This window comes from Neopelma chrysocephalum, unplaced genomic scaffold (assembly GCF_003984885.1).
Source record: "Neopelma chrysocephalum unplaced genomic scaffold, ASM398488v2 Primary Assembly neopelma1_177, whole genome shotgun sequence".
NCBI classification, from domain to species: Eukaryota; Metazoa; Chordata; class Aves; order Passeriformes; family Pipridae; genus Neopelma; species Neopelma chrysocephalum.
Genome location: NW_020897839.1, coordinates 5572 through 27718, shown reverse-complemented (window position 1 = coordinate 27718; position 22147 = coordinate 5572). Strand labels below are relative to the sequence as shown.

General features: G+C 41.2%; 1 protein-coding gene across 6 annotated transcripts in view; it reads left to right on the top strand.

The window, feature by feature from the left end:
• The window catches only part of CDH5 (cadherin 5), a 30649-nt gene extending 8740 nt beyond the window's left edge, over positions 1 to 21909 (top strand). The window contains exons 1-13 of one of the 6 annotated variants that reach the window (XM_027701983.1): positions 3468 to 3537; positions 4878 to 4947; positions 8708 to 8909; positions 11085 to 11373; positions 11463 to 11579; positions 12326 to 12490; positions 12875 to 13062; positions 14803 to 15056; positions 15630 to 15772; positions 16218 to 16342; positions 17812 to 17920; positions 18199 to 18444; positions 19242 to 21909. In XM_027701983.1, the coding sequence (XP_027557784.1) occupies positions 8721 to 8909; positions 11085 to 11373; positions 11463 to 11579; positions 12326 to 12490; positions 12875 to 13062; positions 14803 to 15056; positions 15630 to 15772; positions 16218 to 16342; positions 17812 to 17920; positions 18199 to 18444; positions 19242 to 19747 (2331 nt within the window). In that variant the 5' untranslated portion in view covers positions 3468 to 3537; positions 4878 to 4947; positions 8708 to 8720 and the 3' untranslated portion in view covers positions 19748 to 21909. Of the gene's footprint in view, positions 1 to 3426; positions 3538 to 4266; positions 4321 to 4877; positions 4948 to 8707; positions 8910 to 11084; positions 11374 to 11462; positions 11580 to 12325; positions 12491 to 12874; positions 13063 to 14802; positions 15057 to 15629; positions 15773 to 16217; positions 16343 to 17811; positions 17921 to 18198; positions 18445 to 19241 lie in introns of those variants that run through there. The other 5 variants (XM_027701985.1, XM_027701984.1, XM_027701982.1 and 2 more) reach the window with 5 other exon arrangements.
• The last annotated feature ends 238 nt before the right edge of the window (positions 21910 to 22147 follow it).

Genomic DNA, 22147 nt, shown 5'->3' with positions numbered 1-22147 from the left:
CTTCCTGTATTTTGTACTAACAGATTTGTATATGAAGTAAAATGCCATGTATGTACGTGAAGTAAAAGGCTTTATGCATGGAAAGACTGGACAATGCCATTTGCTTCCTCTTTAAAGGACTCTAATCCACTTTGGGGACACTTCAGGGAACGTGTTTACAATAAAGCATTGTGTGACTGTAGTAGAAGAGTAAGAACCCTTCAGTATCATCAGGACACACAGATTTCAGTGCTTCATATCCTGTATCTGCCCCATTTCAAATTGGCTTTCACCAGCACTCAAGTATCTCTACAGTCTCTATGATGACAATTAACTTTATCATGAAAAATGAGCAAAGACAGGGATTCTGCACCTGCCACAAGACATGATCTGCATGTGAGAGTGGGAAATGAGGAACATTCTCAAGAGTCACCCAAGGATTGATAGACCTCTGGCTGACAGACCTTCATCCTTGTTTCTCTCCTGGGCAAGGCAGTTTTACCAACACTGGGTACTTGCTAGACAAACCAGGATGCTCATAGGAAAGGAAAATAGCCATCCTTTAAAACAACAATTTTGCACAACCAATCTGATGAGAAGAGCACAAAGTGTGTGCTCTCACCACTCATTTTAATGTCTTCAAAGTATTGTTTTACCTCCATCATGTGTCATCCTCACCACAGCAAACAAGCACACAGTGCAGTCATTTCAACAACAAAAGTAATTCAAGAATTAATTATTTAGCTAGTCCAAAACTAGTGCTTCCTTAAAGTCCATGGAAAGACCAACCCAGTAACTGAAACATAAACATATATTTAATTTGTTTCTCAATTATTAGATTCACAAGTAAGAAACTCAGATAAAAACCAGGTTACTATGGATTGACAGAAAAGTTATTTGATTAAAAATGAGAATAGGAATCAAAGTTTGTGCACATGAACCAGAGATGCAGTCCCTCTTGGCTGGCTGACTTCACTGTGTAGGAGTTTTGATATGACACATAAAAATTAGCCCTACTTTCTCTTGACCTATGTGGAAGTTGCTTACTTTTGTACAGACCCTACAGGTACATAGAAATAGAGCCACATGTTTTATTAGAGCAGGTATGGGATTGATTTCCACAAACAGAAATGTTTCAGACCCCAAACAGATTTAAACAAACACTATCCACAACAGGCTACAGGTAAAGACCACAGAACAACCAGGCACAACCTCTCAGCCCATCTCCTCCAAATTTTCTCAGGAAAAGATACTGTTTGAGGTTTTCTTGAATTCCAACAGTAGCCCAGTTGAGAGCTGATTCTGAGCTGTAAAGGTGTTATGTACAGGTAAACCAAGATGTAAGCCAAATAAAAGGTTATTTGAGAACAGGAAATTGAACCTGAACCACCACCAGCAAGACACACTAAAAAAAAACAAACACACATACTTTTATAACTAATCCATTCCTTATCAGACATGAGTCATGTAGGAGCACAGGCAGCACCCTCCAAACTGCAAATCTGTTTTTGAAAGTTTTTGGAAAATGCACATTAAGAGAAGGTTAACTAGAAATTGAGAGAAATCAGTTAATCCTTGGAGCTGTGAGATTTTGGGCCTTGGTGCTTGACTGTCCAACAGACTTGCCTCAGAATTCTCTCAGCCAGCATTTACCAGCAGAGGATTTTTGTGAGCCAGAGTGGGGTGTGACCCTGTCCTGCCCACACAGAGCTGCCCTGTGCACAGATGGGAATAAACCAAGCCTGCTGAAGGCTGGGCTTTCCCCACTCGTGCCAACAGCTTTACCTCAGTGGATCTACCCAGCTAAAACATTGAGAGGCACATCACTGGTGTAAAACCCACTGCAGTAAAGTCAGGAGAATTTACTGATGCCAGAGCTGATCCTGCACCTGGCTCATCCTGCTTCTCTTCCAGATCCAGACCTTCCAGGTCTAGGTGCTCTCTAGCAAACAAACTGCCAGCCCCTTTTCCATAAATGTGTCTTGGCAAGGAACAAATAAGGTCTTTGTTCCTCACTCATTTCTCTAAAATCATTCTGTTTACAACAAATGTCTTCTCAGGCCGTACATTTCTTCTTTTCAGTTTGCACTCTGCCTTTTCATGTGCCCTTCTCTCAGGATTCACTGAAGCCCTTTGAACCTGGAGCCAGCAGGTCGCTCACTAAATGCAAGCAGGGGTGTCAGGAAGTTCTGGGAGGACCTTTGGGTGGATTCTTTCTTGCTGCTCACCCATCTTCAGTGCACAGGCTGCCACTCACAAGCTTGGAGAGTGGATTTGTTTCTTAAAAAAAAAAAAAGAAAAAAAACTCAGGTCTTGCCTCCCCCATTTTTAGCCAGTTCTGTATCTGAGATAACAGAAAGACTGGGAGCCCAATTTGGCTGCCTGCTTTCCACCAAGGTAATAAACCTTTAACGTACACACAGCAAGTATTTATAGGCCTTTTATAGCCAAATGTCTTCATTTCCAAAAGAAGAATCTGTCCTTGATGAGGACTCCATCCACCCATGAGCAGGAGTTGTATTTTCTATCACCCAGGAGAGGATTTTCTGGGGAGTTGAACAAACAGGGGGGGAAAAAATCATTAATAACATTAAATATAATATATAATATTATGTATAAATATATGTATTTATATAATATATAATATGTTATATAAATATATTTTTTATAATATGTTATATAAATATATAATTAAAATAAGCATTTTCCCCAGACCTACCAGAAACCTGGAGCTGGAATCACAAAACAATTTCAGACTAGAATTAATTCTCTTTTTCCTTAGAAAAAAAACAGAAGGAGCCAAAACCAGAGTGAAAATCAGAAGTGCTGGATTATGTCCTCACCATCAACACCGAGGACTGAACAGCACCAAATGCAGCAAAAGAGCTCTCACAGCACTGAGTGATGTGTGGGGTTATTTTTAAAGTAGCAAGTTTTCTTAAGACATTGCTGAAGTGGCTATTCATTCAAAGGCACTATCACAAGTATAAAATGTCATTTTACAATGATTTTTCAGGCAGGCATTTGCACTCCAGATTGTTTAGTCGTCAAAGTGGTTATTTACCTAAAGGCACCATCATGCATATAAAATGTCATTTTAGAATCAGTTTGCAGGTAGGCATTTGAACTCCAGACTCTTTAGTCATCAGTGGAAACCACTTCTCAGATGCATAAAATTACCATAAAGGCAATCAAAAATATAACACCAGGTAGTCAGGCCCATTTAAATCAGCTCAATAAAGCAGAAAAGAAAAAGCAGCAGAGTGTTCTCAGGAAAGGCCTATTTTGATCATTGTTCTGTGCTGAGGACAAGTGACAAAACAGAGAAAACCACCAAGTGACCACTCTGAAAAAAATCATATCTGAAAATGCAAAAAAAAAAAAAATTACTTCCAGTCAAAGGTTGCAGAATTTCCTTAGGCAGCTTTTTTAAGTGGTGTCACCAGAGTTTGAAGCCCTGCCCTGGTTCCCATTGCCACCGTGAGCCCTCAGCTCCTCACACTGAGCTCCAGGAGAGAAGGGGGGTCACGTAGATGCCGAGGAGAACCTGGAGTGAAGGTAACAAACATATCCATGTGGTCACTTGGGGAGTTCCTCTGGGGTGTTAGAAGTTGGTTGGAGTAATATTGTCTGATTATGAAACAAAGAGCAAAATCTGAGACTAATTATGAGGTGGAGAATAAAATCTGAGACTCTTGGTACTCCTGACCCTGGTCCCCTGTCAGGAGATCACAAACACATTTAAGTCCTCTGTGCTTCAAATGCACCTTTAAAAGGGATAATGCTTTTTAAGTGGCTGTAGGACTTTTCACAGGCACGTGAGGAGCTTTATCATGTGTTTGCACAGCCCTTTACAGCCCCTGAAAGGCAGATTAAGTACTGTGAGAGCTATTTTCTTTTAATAATGCTTTGCCTCCTTACCAAAACTACAGGCACTGCAAAGAAAAAAAGATCATTTATCCCCCTCCTGTGAATGGTGTTCTAACTTTCTGTTTCTTGAGGCTCATGGCCTTCACATGTTTATTTTTGGGTTTACACATCATAGAGATGAGAAATTAATGTTCAAATGGGTGTTGTATGGCCAGGCTCTTCAGAGTCATTGTGTTACTGGGGCAGATTCTGCTCTCTGTGTCCGTCATCCTCACTGAGCACAACAATTTGGGAGTGTTTAGACAGTGTATCAATGTATATTTTTTACATCTGAAAAAAAATTTGCAGTGTTGTCCACTCTGTGAAACCCTAATTTTTATAGGGTTTTTTTTTTCATTTGCATCATTCAGATCCCAACCAAGATAATGTAAGCAAAAATAATCTTTCTTTGCCAGCCTTCCTCCCAACCAGGTATGAATATTATCTCAACAAGAGGGACACAAACCTTTGACAATGTGTTTCTTTTCTGTGTATGATAGAAATTTGTTCAAAGTGGCTCTCTCAGGATGTTCATTATCACTCCTCTACCACTATTTGGGTTTTTTGGGTGCTGAAAAATTCTCAAAGATAAGCATGAGTTTTAGTCTGATCAACCAGAAAAATACATCATTTCAGATGTAACTGTCTCATTTCCCAAAGTCTCTGTACAGAAACCTGGTTTAACTTCTGTTTAACACGCAAGTATAGGACTAATATCTTTGAAAACTAAACTAACCTTGCATAAGCATTAATATACAATTTTAGAGTGAGAAGTGAACCAAGTGAGAGCTAAATACCATAAAAAAAACCCATAAATGTTCATAGGAATATTTCTTCCAGTGTTTTCATTATATGGAGACCTTATTTATATTAGCTGTTCATCACCCTTGCAGCTGATTACTTACCAAAACAACTTGTAAAATGCAAACTTTTAATTAGTACAGTATTGTCTGTATCTCCACCTGATTTTTTTTAATAATTACTCCCAGTCTGCGAGAAGAAACTTCACTGTATGAGCCACGTCTCCATTAAATCACTTTGAATACCAGAATTTCTCAGGTAACTGTCTATAGTACCCTGCAGACCAAGAGTTATTTGCTAAAATAATTCAACATATAAAATGAATAATATGGGTGGAAAAACCCATCATTTGCCAAGAGAAAATTTAAGAGCAATGCAAGAAACTCAGCTGCCTGAATAAACCATTCCCCTGCTAACTTTCAGGAACATTTATGGTCCCTGCTTAAATTGGAAGAAGTTTGAATTATTGGGCTAATCAGTCAAGGACAGAGGGATAACGGGGGGCTGTACATTAGGGGAGAGCAGGGCAGGGACCTCCTGGCAGAATCCAAGGAAGGGATCTCCTGACACCATCCAGGGAGAGCCACGTGGCAGAGATTGGGCACAGCCCAGGCTGTGCTTGCCCTTCTCCAGAAGCCTGTGGCCACAGGGGTCATTATTTGCAGGGCTGCATGTGGTTTCCTCTCCTCAGTCCTGGCTGCCACAGCAGGCATGAGAAGGAATGAAATGTCATTCCCTGTCATCCCCCCAAGGAACTTTCTCTCTTGTGACTCCCTGGGAATGCATTCTCCTGCCCAGGCATGGGAATGTCTCTCTTCTGCTACTGCCTCTGGCATTTCCAATGAGATCTGCTGGGAAGGAGAACTATCAAGGCCAGAAAAGAGAGCATTTAGTACAACCTGTCAAGGGCTCCCATCGACGGAGCGTGGCCTTCCCACCAGGACAGTGCCCTCCCTCTGTCACTGCTCCCGGAGTGTCCGTGTGTGCTGCCAGCAAAGGGCATTCAGAAATGCTGGGATGGATTCAGTGACAGACTCCACAATGGCCAGATGCCAAACCTGCATGATACCCTAGAAGTGTCTTCAGAGCCAGCCCGTGTCGGTGTACAGAAATTGTGTGAACAATTTCTATTGCATTTCTGCGCCCTTTGCCTTGGCATGGCTGGGTGCAGATAGTAAAAAAATCCTACGCCACTAATATGGCTGCAGGCCTTGTGCCAAGGTGAAGGAGGAGTCCTCTTGGCAGGTAAACAAGTTTTATGGACACCTGCTGTGGTCCAGTTAGTACTGTACAATGCAGTATGTTTTCCTTATGTATCCAATGTAACCTGGAGAAGAATCACGTCTGTGATAAGTAGTCCGTCATAAGTAGTATATAAGCTGTCTTTTCTCTAATAAAGCTGACATCTTGCCGATCATATTGATCTGTGAGCATTATGTTCATGTCCCTCTACTGATAAGCCTGTCCCATGGGGCTCTCACTCATGGCTGGGCTTCGCAAACGAAGATTTGGGAAGGGCTCTACCCACGTTTGTTACAAGTGCGTTGGTGGCTAAAAAGGCCAATATGAGACAGGCATGTCCAGTTGCAAAAGGCACAGCAGAAAGACTCCTTAGGTGGTAAATTCTGCAAGGCTCGATTCTTTCTGCGTTGTCTTTTCTCCTCAAGGGTGATCCTGGTGCTTTCTCAAAAGCATCAGCAGCGTTATAGATGATCTGTCTCCAGAGCTCCCGACTGGAGGCCAGAGTAGACCAGTTATGGTGATCAATGTGGCCAAGGCTGAGATGTTGTTCCAGGGAGTCCTTGTACCTTCTCTTCGGGGCTCCTCTCTTGTGGCAGCCGGTGGCAAGTTCACCATAGAGCAGGATCTTAGGGAGGCGGTGGTTGGTCCTTCATCCTGGAGACGTGCCCTGCCCAGCACAGCTGTGTTCTCAGCAACATGGCCTCAATGCTTGTGACTGCTGCCTGTTCTAGAACAGATGTATCAGTCACATAATCTGACCAGTGGATGTTTAGGATTGTACGGAGGCAGCGTTGATGGAAGCTGATGGAATACATCTGTTCATCCCGTGGAGCAGAGCACATCAAATGTCCCCAGAGCAGAGCACACACAGTGTGAGTGGGCACTGTCACTGCTGCCAACTGGAGCAGTTCTGAAAGGGGCCAAAGGCCAGGCAGGAGCCATTTTTGGCAGGAGGCTCTGCTATCCCAGCCTGTGTTTGACCCACAGTGGGAACCAGAGGGCAGGCCAAGCTCCACCAAATTACCCACAAAGGAATATTAACTTACCAGGGAGGCTGGGCAAGTATTAACAAGGAAACCATTAATGAAGAGTTGAAGGAGGCAAAGCCACCTTAAAATCTAAGAACACAAATGGATCTGCTGAGTGAAAGGGCCAGCTTAAGTTTCAGCTGAAATGCAATCATATTTAAAAAGATTCAGTCAGCACTTTCTGTTTTAGTGGCCGAGTTCCCAACAGTACAGGAGAGCTCCACTTACCAGAGCAACAAAAGAAAGGGACTTTTTAAACACTACACTCTGGATTTTGCAAAACCACAGCCTGTACTAGCTGACATCAACCAACTGGTGTCCTTTGGTTACCATGTGTTGTAATCAAATCACTGCCTTCCAGTTTCCAGTTGTAAAGTGTCCGTGTACATAAATAAAACATAGGAAAACAACTAAATCTTACTAATTTTTCTAAAAATATTCAAAGTAAGTGCATAAAATACAAAAAACTAGCTAAATCAAAGGTTTTGCTTGAATCTAGAAAACTGTATTAAGCACAGCTTAGCTATTAAAAAGCAACTTCAAAGTCACCTTATTCAGTCACTTCCTCCAGAGCCACAGAGGAGGAATGTTCCTCAGCTTATGTACAACAATGTAAGGGACAGAAAAGTACAGGAAAGCAAAATTTCATGGTAAATAAAATCTTTTTCCTGACAATGATGCTGCACCACAGGATAACACTGATTGCCTGGTTACCAAAGAGTAATTTTGGAAATGTCTCAGCACCTTCCTGACGAAAATATTAATTTAATCTCACATCCAGCAACCTGTATGATGTCAACTTCTCATCACAATTAAGGATTTATTTTTGATGTGCACACTGACAGCTCCTAAAAGCTAATGGAAAGTCATTTATGTGCAATTTAAAATCTGATTACTTGAGTGTTAAAGTTCCCTGACAGTCCTTTATATTGGGAAAGGGAAATTTAGTAAGAAAATTAATCAGCTTTCCTACATTAAAATAATTCCTCAAATCTGATATGAAAGTCAGGCCTGAATTTTGCTAATATTAACACATGATGCAAAAATATGGTTTCACCTGAGAATCATTTCACAAATTATCATTTTGTAGATGGTAAAGCCTGAGAAGAGGGCATAAAGAAACTTCATATGTGTCTCCAAAAGTTTCAAAACACAATGAATTGAGTCAATAAATGAGCTCTTTGAGGAAGATAATTTGCTATATTGTACTTGGAATTGACTGGAAATTTCACACCAATCACTTTTTCCACCAAAAAAACCACAATAACCAGTTTTTATTTTAAGTCAATATTTTCCATATGAAGACATTGACTACAGCATATTTTGTGTCAGGGCATGTCAAAACATTGCACTGGGGTTTGTCAAGATGGAACATTTCATTTCCAGTGGAGTTAACACAGACTTTGACCTGGCCCAGCCCTCTGCCATGGGCAGCACTGTCCATAGGGATCTTTCTGCTCAATCTGCTCCTCAGAGTAACAATGGGCACTCAAGTCACTTCTTTGCCAGCTTTCAAAACACACTTTTTATTTCATTGAAATATTTTTTGTTGGTTTTTACAGTTAAAACTCTTTCATGGAAGGAAGAAGCCTGACATTTCAAATGTTGGTGCTAAAACAAATGCAAAGAAATAAAGTAATTAAACTCCCCTACAGAAGGAATGTCCATTTGCACTTCCACATGTGCTCTCTCTGCTTAATCTCATTCTGTTCTTATTTATATATTTTCATTTTTATGTTGCTTTCTAGGCTACAGAAGAAGATGGACTACGTTATTCTACTCTACTCATTGTTTTTCACTCTAGCATTTGCTGACAAAGAAAGCCAGAAAAAACCCCAAAACCTTTCTTCAAACAAGGCCAGTCACAAACGGCTGAAGAGAGACTGGATATGGAACCAAATGCACATCAAAGAGGAGATTGATGCACCATTGCCACACCATGTGGGCAAGGTAAGCAGCAATCTGTCAGCACAGAATGAGCAGAAAGCAGTAAATGAGGATCTTGGAAAGCATTGCTTGCTTGCAGTCTGGGCAGCAGAGAAAAAAGAAATAGAATGGGATTTATTACTTACATATTAAAGTGTTAAAATCTTGGGCAAAGAGTAAATCAATGACAATGTCAAAGGGACTCTAATTCTTTTGGAGAATACAAATAAATTCTAGGGAATGGCAGGTATGGAGCATCCTCAGTGCAAGAACACTGTGCGGGTGCAGTCAGGAGGAGTCTGGTGCCTGATGTTTGTCAATATTTTTCTGGCAGCACAAGATTCTTTCAGAAACCTCAGAGATCAGCAAATAAAAACATATGCATTAAAAAACACACAGTTCACATCTCTCAGCCTGGATACTAAACAGAGGTGTTATGTTTAGCAGTACTGTTACACCATCAAAAAAACTGTTTCACAAAGCAAAAGAAAACAATTTTTAAAAATAATAACGAGCATTGACCTGCTTGCAAACTCATTTTCTTCGGGGCAGTGCTCATAAAACCCTGTGATTAACTGCATATCACCCAGACAAAGTTCTTCCAATCCAGTCTTTCAAACTGAGCCACTGTGACGCTTTGCAGACAGATGCAGTTGCAGGTTTTCCTCCCAGGTGAACAATCCCATCAGTCAGGGCTGTGTCAGTGGAACAGGCTCCTCTGCATCACTGCTGGTCCCTGCACAAAGCACGAGGGACAAAGCAAAGGCCAGAGGGTCCTCTCAGCTCACACAGGGCATCTCTGGCCCATTTCAGCCCCAGATTGAGGAGAACACTTCCCTTGCTGAGCTGTCCTAAATCAGAGTGATTCCCTTTGTGCAGCAACGTCTGATTGCTCTGCCAGGGCCGTGTGGGCACATCTGCAGCTCTGAACACTTGATAAACCCTTTAAAGAAAGGCCACAGCAGCAGAACTGACTGACAGCTGCAGGAATATGCTGATACATCCTGATTTTATCTGTCACAACCTTCGGTGCTTTCCTTTGTGTGTTCATCTTCAGCATTAGAAAAGGCATTCTCAGAAGTCTCTACTTTTTACACCGAATAAGAAGGCACAGACTTTGAGACAAGGGGGTGGTTATTTCTCCTGTTACATCTCCAGAGTTGTAACCTGCTCTCCAGCTGCCAGAAACATGATTAAGTACGTGGAATGAGGGAAGAAAATATTAGCGACACATTTCAAAATAGAAAACTGAAATTAAAAAAACATTCGACAGTAAATGACAATTACAGGATAAATCAAATCCTGAATGCTCAGCCGCTGAAATTTATGATAACATCAGTAACAAAAGACCAGAAATTCTTGGTCAAACCCAGAAATCCTTGATAAATAGCTTGCTGAAATAAGAATGCTGATATAGTGCACAGAAAATTGTGGTTTAAATCTTCTATCAGTGTCCTTATATGGGTGAAGGTACAGAAAGGGAAGAATCACAAGATTATTTGCAGATTAAATAATGCACAAAAGCATTTGGAATTGGATTAAATTACATTTTAAAACTGATTAATGTTCATTCCTTTTGCCCCATCTCTTTTTCATTGCATGTGATCTTCAATTTTCAAATCTGTGGGGTGAAATTTAACCTTACTGTCATAGCATGAGCCTGAAGGCCGACTATTAAAAAATTGCATGTGACTAAACACAAGCAAGCTGTCAGCTGTGGCAGGAATCCTGCTAAATGCCAAGGAAAAGAGACTGATGCTGAAAAATGTCAGCAGCTGTGAATGCAGATTTGCCCCTGTGTAACCTGAGCAAAACCCCTGGTAGGGTCAGAAAGTCCCTTGCATCAAGAGTAGCTCAGACTGAACCTGGTGGTGTGTGTTATTGCACACAGTTAATGATTCATGTGTGTTAACAGCATGAACCATTTATAGCTTCAAGAAATACAAGATATTATTTAAAAAATGCTGCTTGATATATAACCAAGTTTCAGCCTGGAGACAAGTTTCATCCTATAACCCCACTGTAGCTGCTGTGGGGCTTTAGCTCAGTAACTCTCCAGCTGAGAGCAAAAGTCCTGCTGGCCATTCTGGTTTGCAGCTGAACTGAAGGAATCCTGGGTGTGTATCTGCTGAGAGAAACTGTGCTGCATCCAGGAGCCAAAGCCCACTCTTATCTCTTTGAATTATCCTTTCCTTCCAGATCACATCCAGTGTGAGGAACAACAACGCCAAGTACATCATCGAGGGGGAATATGCCAACACCATCTTTAAAGTGGAAGAGACCAGTGGGGATGTCTATGCCTTTGAGAGGCTTGACAGGGAAAAGAAAGCAGAGTATGAGCTGACAGCTCTCATTATTGACAGAAGAAACAACCAGTCACTGGAACCCCCATCTAAATTCATCATCAAGGTTTATGATATCAATGACAATGTCCCTGTGTTTGTACAAAAAGTGTTCAATGGATCTGTCCCAGAAATGTCACCCGTAGGTATGTTCTTCTGTCAGTCATCTCCCTTCGTGTCTCTGGTTAAAATGCAGGGTTCATACTAAATATGCTGTTTGAAAATGCTTTTCCAGGAACCTCAGTCACCAAAGTGACAGCTGTAGATGCTGATGACCCAACAGTGTCAGGTCATGCCACGGTGAGTTACCAAGTCATTAAAGGAGATGAATATTTCACCATTGATGACTCTGGTAAGTGAGATACACAAATGTCCTTACACTTTGTCCTTACCCTACCCTGTGAAGAAAACACAGTTTTAAGCCTTCTTCATTCTGGAAAAAAGGAATAATAATAAAACAATATACTTTAACCATGATTTAGAAAGATTTTTCATTCACACCCACGCAGTGTCACCACCTGCATCTGGAAATGAGCTAAAAAAGTCAAGATACCAGGTGCCTTTAATGAACTGAGAAGATAAAAGGTCATGTTTTTCCCACTGATGAAAACACTGACCAGGAGCTGAGTTCATGTTTTCAGTTCAGCAGTGATACCATTCCTTTGACCAAACAGGAAAAGGAAATACATAAATTTTGAAGCAGCATTCAATAATCAATAATCATTCACTCTCCTAAACCTTCCTGCTTAAATTTGCCAAGTTTTAAAAACACTGTCAGTATCTCTTGTAACCACACTAGTCTTATAGAGTAAATAATGCAGGTAAAGAGGTGCTCAGACAGATTCTAGAGGCTGCAGTGACCAAGTTTAGACATTGTCAGACTGCTCTAAGCAGAAAAAAAATCAGTTTAATTATTGTACAGAATCTTCTAATATTCCATCATGCAGAAAGATTTTTAACATTTCTAACCTTAGAAAAATACCCCTGTAAAAATTCTACTTAGAGCTGAATGTGTGGCATAAGATAAAAACTTGTTATCAAAGTTAAGAGATGATGGACATGCAAAATCTAAACATATTCAATGTTGTTTTTTCACAGGTGTGATTTTTACAACAAGGCCTGATTTAGACAGAGAGACTCAATCAACATATGAAATTATTGTTAAAGCAAAAGATGCTCCAGGGACTTCAGGGGATTCCAGCACAGCCACAGTCGTCATCACTTTATCTGACATCAATGACAACTTCCCAGTGTTCAAACACTGTGAGTGGAATGCAAGCTCTGCAGCACTTGGAAACCAGGCATTGATGCAACTAAAAGGAATTTAAGTCCTGGTTCAGCACAGTGCCAACTTATCTTAAAAATGGCCAAAAGAATCTTGCATATTCTGAAGGTCTTCTGTATTTCGTCCCAACTTGCACCCCTAGAGCAGAAAACAAAAATCACTAATAATTTCATCACTTTGGACAAGATCTTGACAATTTGGGGTATTACTTATACTTTCAGAAAAAATACATGAAAGTGCTGTCTTAGAGATATAAATGCTGAATTCTCAATGAAATATTTTTCTAAGCTAAGCACAAATTTAACTAAGTTTTAACTTCCATAAACAGGTTCTCTATGTCTTTCTTTTTTTTTTTTTAACAGCATCATTTCACTTTAAAGTGCCTGAAAACATTTCAGTAGGAGGAGAAGTTGGCAGAGTCAAAGTAGAAGACGTCGATGAACCACAACATAGAAACACAAAATACAGTTTTGTCCGAGGAGATTACAGGGACACCTTTGAAATTGTAGCAAATCCATACACAAATGAAGGAATCATTAGGCCAAAGAAGGTAATTTTCCCAGTAACCAAGATGATTAATGTGTTTTTTTCACAGGACTGTTCGATTTGGTTTAGCATTAGCAGCAGGAAAAGTGGAAGTGTGTGGAAGTCAGCATGAAATATGTTGGTCCTGAACACCTGCTCTGTAATCTCTGTGAGAAGAAGAGCTGGTGATTTCTGGCCCATTTTAATCTCCAGTCCTGAAAAAATGTAGACTTGCTGCAGAGTGCAATGGGGACTAACCCAGATATTCAGGTTACACACCTTGGGCTCCTCTCAAACTTCAGGTAGTTGGGTGCTTCAAAGAATCAGTGATTTTAAGAGTTGAACCAACTGGCCAAGTCAAAGAATCCTTCCCTTCTGCAGCCCAAGTGAAACCAAAACAGAAAATGTGAACAAGTCCACCTGACCACTTCTAGAAGTGCTCTTTACAGTTTGGCTCCAGTCGGAGCCACAGCTCCCTTACCTTCCTCAGGGTGTTTTCAGAGCTTCCCCACCAATTTCTTACAACTCATTAAGAAGGCTCAGAGTCTCCAAAGCCTTTATTACGGTTTGTTCTTTGGGTTTTTTAAATTCTCAAACCTACTTGATTTGTACCAAGGGACCTTCCTACGTTATGCAAAGCACTGCCAAACCAGCCTTCATTGATTGCATTGACTTGTCATTAAAACAGAGAGGAGGGAGGACTATAAATCACCTCTTGTAATCCTCAGATTGACAGGAATGCGCTTTTTACTTCCAAATATCTCTCTGTAACTGTTAAGACTAGAAATGTCATTAAGAAGGAGACAAAACTGCAGGAAAAACTACCAAGTGCTTCAAGACGGGCAGTGAAGTCCTCAGCTCACATTAGGAGGAAGCAGCTTTCCTTCACCTAAGGCAGCCCTTCCTCTGGTCTTCCCAGGACCTGAGGAATGCCGTGCTTCCAACTGCTGCCCAGAGGAGGAGCAGCAGGAGACCCCACACAAACACTCCCCACTACAGAGGGATTTGGAATCAGCTCTGCTTTTAACACACAGCAGGCAGAGTTCACCCCTCTGTTTCGTAATGTGATGTTGGCCATGCACGTGTCATAATGTTAAATATGCAGCCATGTGAGATAAAATTTCAGCTGCTAGATAAGTGCTATCACTTCCATCTGCAATGTCTGCTCAAAGAGGAAAACAAAAGTCACCATGATTAATTCCTGTGTATCTCAGAGTGCTTTTAGAGTCTCAGGCAACATCACAAAGGGACCCAGACTGAAACAAGCCATAGTTGCCCGAGCTCCCAGCCTTCCTCCCATTGTGTGACTCCTTTTACAGTCTCAGGCAATGGGAAGAACAGGGAAGAGGATGTCATTTATCACTAAATGCCCCAGATGTCAGTCAGTGCAGCTATGCAGTCTGCCTGGAATGCCTTCAGAACAGAAAGCCTTGCCAAGAGACAACTGGTCCCCAGCCCTTGGGGAAAAGGAGCTTAACCAGGCTTGGTTGTTACAGGATTATAAAAAGAAAAGTATCGAAACCAAGAAATACTTGCTGAACTTGGAATACTGGATGAGTCTGATCCAAACCAGGGTTTGTTCAAGCCATGCTGTGACAGAGAAGTTCAGTTGGGAAGTACTCTCCCATCAGTCCAGCCAAGATGCAGTTTGGTAATATTTCCAAACACAAGTTAGAGCTTGGAGCTTAAATTTGCACATCTAGCTAATGCAACATTTGCTTGGACATTTCCAATGGAAAAATTTCTGTATTTGTCTCTTTTTTAGCCCCTGGACTTTGAAAAAGTAGCAGAATACAGGTTTGACATTGAAGCAACAGATCCCACCGTTGATCTCCGGTATTTTAAATCTGGTGGCTCGAGGAGCATTTCAACAGTCACCATCGAAGTCACTGATGTGGATGAGCCTCCTGTCTTCACTAAACTACCATATGAATTTAAAGTCATGGAAAATGATGCAGAAGTAAGAACACTTGGTTCAGTTTGGGCACACGACCCCGACGCAGCTAAACGGAAAATCAGGTAAGACGACACCAGCTTTAGTAATTCTACTTTAAAGTGGAGAATTCTTTAGGATGCCAAGAATTTGACAAAGAACTGAAACTTTGGCCCCGTTTCTCAGAACGTGAATGTCAAAAAAAACCCAAAAAAAATACGATTTAATTTTTCCAGCACTGCAGCCATGGATATATATGGTAACCAAAACTGAACATAAATTACACTTACCCATCTAATTACCACATGAACTTACTGATGAAACATTTGCACATTTAAGGCAAAATGTATAATTCTGGATATCTTCCCATGGTTACAGTTTAGTGTTATATTTTTTATTGTAAGAACTCTCCCAAGCATGTGCTTGGAGAAGAAAACAGACTTCTGAAACAGCAAAGTACAATAATCTGGAAATTCTTTCAACAGATGTATTTCACTCTCACAGCTTGCATAATTTAGGGAAATATTCTCAGCCTGCCTGGTCAAGATATTAACGTAATTTGTCACACCACAACTCTCTGACCTTCCACTAAAAGAAATGAAGTGAAACACAGTTTTGGCCCCTGGAACTGACATATCTCGTTTTTAAACAAAAACCAGATTTATTCGACGAAAAGCAAGTCCTAATGGAGACTATATCAGGGTGTCTGACACTGGAATTATTCAACTTCCCAAGCCCCTGGACAGAGAATTCAGCTCCTCGTACAACATCACTGTAGCAGCTCAGGAAATCCTTGAAGATGGTAAGTGCCATCCACTTCCCTGTTTGAAAGAAATCAGTGGACACCTTTCCAGCAGGAATGTAGCTTATCAAAAAGAAAAGCCACAACCTGCCAGCCTGTTCCCACTAAGCTACAAACAACATGGATGCTTCAGGGTTTGCACAATAATCTTCCAGATCTTCCCACAGCCACACAGTTTGAAGAATCAGGATGCCATGAACTTCAAAAGGGTCATTTTACTCCTCAAAGATCCTTGATGATTTAACCCATTAGGAAAGTTTTGTAGGGAAATATCTAAATATCAAGGGAAAAGTTTAAATTAAAGATGGAGCTACAAATTCTCTATATTTTTCATGCAGGAGGCACAGAGGGGGGCACAGAGGGGGGCACAAAGGGTGGAAAGGGGGGGTCTAGCCAGCCCTGGGATTCCAGACATCTGAGACCTGCACTGTTGGTGTCATTTTAGGTCGTCCTTCTGACAGAGAATCACATGCCCACGTTCATGTAATAGTTGGTGATGAAAATGATAATGCTCCAGAACTTGTTTATCCTGAGGAACCCAGAGTGTGTGAAAATGCTGCACCAGGAAAGGTGAGACCGGGAGAGTTTTTCCCCAAAACCTGAATTATTACTTGTAAGCTCAAGTGAAAGTTGTCTGTTAATAAAAGTTAGTTTTTACACCAAAACACCTGATCTTTTCACTGACTCCCAAAACATCAGTGGACAGGAAAATCTCTTCAGGACATCACATTGCTGGAATATTGACTTTTATCTGCTCACACACATGGGCTGTGCTGCTCCTCTCCCTCCAGGCTCTCAAGTCTGTACGTGCATTAGCAGCTGAGCCATGAAGGACAGACAAGTTTGCAGAGCAAAAATCAGCAATTCGGTTCTATCACATAAATATTCATATGTGATACTGAGAAGGAAACCATTTTAAAATAGCAAGAGAAACATTGCTGCAGGTGACATCATTGTAGTGGTCAGCAGAGTGCACATATCTGCACATACAGTAGTGTTAGTATTTGGCAAAAATGATGTTATGTTGGATTTGCATGTTCAGCCTCAGACACAAGTATTCAGCCCATACATGTAACATTTGTTTAATTAAGAGACTTTGTGTCATGGTTTAGAAATGGCACTCCCCAGTTTAGTGCTCCCACTGGCACTCACTTCCCTCCAGCTGGAAGCCCAAAAGGCAAAGATTGAGATCAGAACAATTTACTGGAAACAGCAATGAGATAAGAGAACAGACAGTACCAGCAGCAATACCAACTGCAAGTGTGCAGAGAGAGGGTGATGCACATGCAAAATGCTCACCAAGCCTGGGACAATGAAAAGCAGTGGTGGACAGACCCTCTGCCCCCCACGCTTCCCCCAGCCCGAAAGGAATGTCCTTTCTTCTCAGGAGAGACACAGAGAGAGGCCCTTTCCCCTGCCCCCAGCAGTGAAGTAAGATGGTGTAGAACAACATCAGTGTCTGGGCCAGAGCCAGGACATCAGCCCATACATGTAATATTTGTTTCTTTAAGAGACTTTGTCACAGTCTGGACTCTTTGAGGGAATCTGATATAACACAGAATGTATTCATTTCACCCTTAGTTTAATTTTTAAAATATCTTGGGGACACAATCACACACTTTTTTTTTTTATTCTATACATCTAATCTGTGCTAGGTTGAGGTTTTCAAACCCAACATGTCATTCAGGTGTGGCAGCCTCAGTGACATTCCAAGGATGACAGTCACACCCCCAGGTAGGTTGAACACCTGAGAAGACAACCATCTTAGGCATTTAAACAAGCCACATGCCTTTGAGCATAAGGCTTTTTTTATGCTTTCATTACAAAAAATCTGAAGAGGCAAAACTGATCTTTTTGAAGACCTACAAAGAAATTGCTTGCCTTGAAAGAACTTGAAGAGGAGCATCATGAGATACCTGTGTCCTGCCCGCTACTGAAAGGTTACACAGGACACACAGCCCAGCTCCATAAATACTCTACATGGTTTTATCACTGGAGAAAATGTGTAATGAAAACTGTGACCTCTTCCATCTTTGTAGGTGATCGTCAGGATTTCAGCTACTGACAAGGATGAACTGTCACCCAGAGGGTTCTTCAAATTCTCCCTGGCCACAGAAGACAGCAACTTCTCCCTGATTGAGAACTATGGTACAGTATCCCTGCAATGCCTTTCTCAGCTGCTCCAAGTGGGACACTGGGGCTCAGGGGAGAAAAACTGCAGCAGTGACCTGTGACTGGTATGGCTGAGCTAAGTAATATTTATTTTTAAAGGCTTAACATACTGGAAAAAAAAAACTTGTTTGTTGCCATCCAAGTTTCTCTAAAGGCTGGCTCTGTCTAAGGGGAAGATGTACCACCAGACTGGGAAACTTTAAGGAAAATCTGGCAGAGATTATCACTTAATTAGATGTCATTACTTCTTGCAGATAACACAGCAAATATCACTGTCAAATACGGACAGTTTAATCGTGAACTTGCCAAAATCCACTACCTGCCTGTCATCATCTCAGACAATGGTGTTCCTGAGCTCAGCAGCACAAACACTCTTGTCATCAGTGTCTGCAAGTGTAACGAAAAAGGCAACTTCACTTTCTGTGAGGAAAGAGCCAAACAAGTGGGAGTCAGCATACAAGCACTGGTGGCCATTTTTATCTGCATCTTCACCATCATTGGTAAGGATCTGACCTGGGTGATGTTCTCTGCATTAAAAGGTTTTGTTCTTTCTGAACTGAGATCTACAAAGGCTTTGTGCCTATAAAATGGCCACAGAGCCAGAAATGCTGTAACTCTTTGATTCATCTCACGTGTTCTTCCTCTTTGGTGTGTTACACAGCTCAGCTACAAAGCCATTCCCTCCACTGGGCAGGCTGACTCACTGGAAAGGTTACTGCACATATGCATGATAGACTTGATTTACTGCTGCCAGGCTCACATGCAGCTATAGAAGAGGAAATTTTTGCTGGGGCAATAACAATAGGATTCCTGTTTCCAAAGGCTGAACTTGTCTGGAAACCCTTTAAACAGTACAGGGAACATACATATATAAATATATCTGTAACAAACCAGCAGAGCAGTGCTTATTTGCTGCATTGGAAATCTATCAGAGAAGGCACAGCACTTTTTCTTGCTTGAAGTACTTTTCAAGTACCACATAAGTAGCATTTGATGCTTGGCATTAAAAGATTTACCAGCTCCAGGCAGTAGGTGATTCAATGAACTTGTGACACCATGTATGTATGTATGTACTTGTGATTACAGCTCGAGAGTCAGGGGTGCAATTCCTGTCCAGACTGAACTTCTTCAAGAACATAGTAATCCTACAGCTAAACACTATTTTTAACTATTCCTTTAAAAAAATAGATGTAAAAAAATCACTACAGGAAAAAAAAACCACTTCAGACTGTGTTACATATCTTAAATGCAATTTGTTTCACTGCCTTGCCTCTCTATTTACACGTGCTCATTTAAGTTCTCTTTGCAGTACTTGCAATGCTGCTTCTCCTGAGGAAGAGACACAAGAAGGACCTGAGCGGGCTGGGGAGGAGCGTGGCCGAGATCCACGAGCAGCTGGTCAGGTATGACGAGGAAGGTGGTGGGGAAATGGACACCACCAGCTACGACGTGTCCGTGCTCAACTCCGTCCGCAAGAACGGCGTGAAGCCAGAGGCTGCTCCCTCTCCGTATGCACAAGTCCAAAAGCCTCCTGGAACTCTAACTTCTGGTGCTGGAGAAATGGAAAGCATGATTGAGGAGAAGAAGAGCGAAGCTGACAATGACAGGGATCTGCTGCCCTACGACACCCTGCACATCTACGGCTACGAGGGCGCCGAGTCCATCGCCGAGTCCCTCAGCTCTCTGCAGTCGGGCTCCTCGGACTCAGACATCGACTACGACTTCCTCAACGACTGGGGACCCAGGTTTAAAATGCTGGCTGAGCTGTATGGATCAGAACCAAGTGAAGATTTTGTGTATTAAGTTCAAATTAGCCATGAATTTTCTCCCTCCCACCACAAACAGACACCAGGAGACTGTCAGTGGCCACAGGAGAACTCACAGCTCTTCCCTCGAGCCATACCAGGATTTCAAACAGACGTGAGAAAAAAACCTGGCAACAGTAGGGTTAAAAAGACACACACAGACCATTTCTATTAACTTCCCCCAGCACTGCTGTCCTTGCTAACATTCAGTTCTGTCCCCAAAATTGCTTCTCATGGACCTGCTCAAGTCTTCTAGGACTCCCATCGAGGTAGACAATTCTTAAAAAGTGGGTTCTTTCCCCCTGTTTCTCTTTCATTCCTCTCCTCCTGTACTGTTTCCATCAACATCCAAGGTCACTATCCACTGGGAGAGAGAGGTTCAGTGGCCTTGGTAAGGGATGTTTTAAGCCCCCTGTATCTCCAGCTGGCTGCTTTGCCTGCCCCTTCTGGAACATCTTTATTGATATTCCACACTTATGCTTACCCAGTAGAGGAGAGGAGGAACATATGGTCCATCACTTAATATTAGAAATTATTCCATCATTTTCAAAAAGAGGCATGTTTTCTCCTTCTTTCCATTCTATTAATTATTTTTGTTTTATAGTCTTCGATTACATATACGAGTTATTCAAGATAAAATTAGACAGGATTTTTAGACACACAATCTGGTTTCATCTGTCATTTTTAACAGCCTGATGATGATTTCAGGCACCTTTCTGGCACGCTAGAATCAGCTCTAGCTAACAGCAAAATTGTTTTTTCTCTCTGTAAATAGGATTTTAGTGTTACTCCATGGAACATATCCTGCAGGGCAGGAAATGGGGACATCAGGGGAATGTTAAGACTCCAATACTGTACTTTTCCATCTCTAGATGGAAGCATAGGTCTCTCTATATTTCCAAAGAGGCTGAATAGGGTTTTTATTTAATGTTATTAATGCAGTTGTATTTTTTCAGGGACAAACAAATGAAGGGCCTCATTACTGTGAATCTGTTGTGATTTTTTCTAAGCGGGTACTGTAAAACCAGCATTTTCCTCCTAGGAAAGTACTGTAGACTTCTAAACCTGAATGCTACACACCCACACTCTCATCTGCATAAAGAACCATAAGTGGAAGGAAGGTTTTGGAGCTGCAGCTTCTACATCCCTGTGTGTTTAGTGTCTCACCTGAGGAAGAGCCAGAGAATGACCAGAGTGAAACTTCCCGGGGTGGAAGTTCCCCAGCCAAATACATTTTTTGGAAAAAACGGGTCTCTTAGGACAATGGCCTGTCCCTGGCTTGCAGCAACACAGATTCCTGTTGCCTTCAGCAGGAACAGAGCCCTGTACCCAGATACTGCCCTGTGCAGCATCTGTGCTGGAGCTGTAGGTATTAGTTTAGTTGATTTAATTATTTAAATCTGCTAGATAACCAAATAACACTAGATTTTTTTTTTTCCTAAACCAGTATAGTGGAACCTCACAACTTTGCTTTTCCATTTTTCATGTCATCTCTAATTTACACTCCCTTCCCCCATAATTCTTTCTTGGCAGGAAATAGGAATGCACTCTAATATGGTCTCACATTACTCCTACACTGGATAACTATTGGAAAAAGTTATCCAATAAAATACTTACCTGGACACCAATGTACAGTCACATCAATGATGCAATCACTCAAATTTTCAAACATGAACTAAAAGAAAACTAAGTAGAATTCTGTCCATCAGTCAAATCAGTTTTGGATCCCATCCTTCACTAAAAAAAAGAAGCACATTTTGGGATGACAGCCTTGTTTTATTTTTCATGTGTTCATTCTCTCTTCCTTAATCCAGCCAACAGTGTGTATGCTATTGGGGTTCCACATGTTGGTACATTATAAAGAATGCTAACTACTAATACAGTTTAATTTTTTCGTCAGTAATTAAGGTATTGAATATCAACAGGTAAAGTTAGTTGTTAAATTATGTAGTGCAGTAACTAAAGTACTTTGGTAGGCATCACCCAGATAATATTACCTGTAATCCTTGTTTTTAAGTTTTACCTGTAATCAGTTTTTTTAAAGTTGTTTTTTTTTTTGGAACCCTGTATGCAGTTCCCTTGTATAAAGATGTAAAGTTCCTTTTTATATTCCTGTACTGTACTTTTTTTTTTACTACATAAAAGTGAATCTCAAGTTTGTATTTTCTGTGCATTAATAAGTTTCACACCGAGGACAATGTCAGGCTTTGTGCCACATTGGCCTCGACCATAAAAACACTGGTGTCTGTGCTCTAAGAAACCAGACTAGGCATAACTAATGACTACTCCAACAATTCCCAGGATTATTCTAGCACTTTAAAAAAAAAATTACACCAATTTTCCCCAGATACAGCACTTATAATTTACAAAGCCTGGAATAAAGCAAAAAAGTTCAATT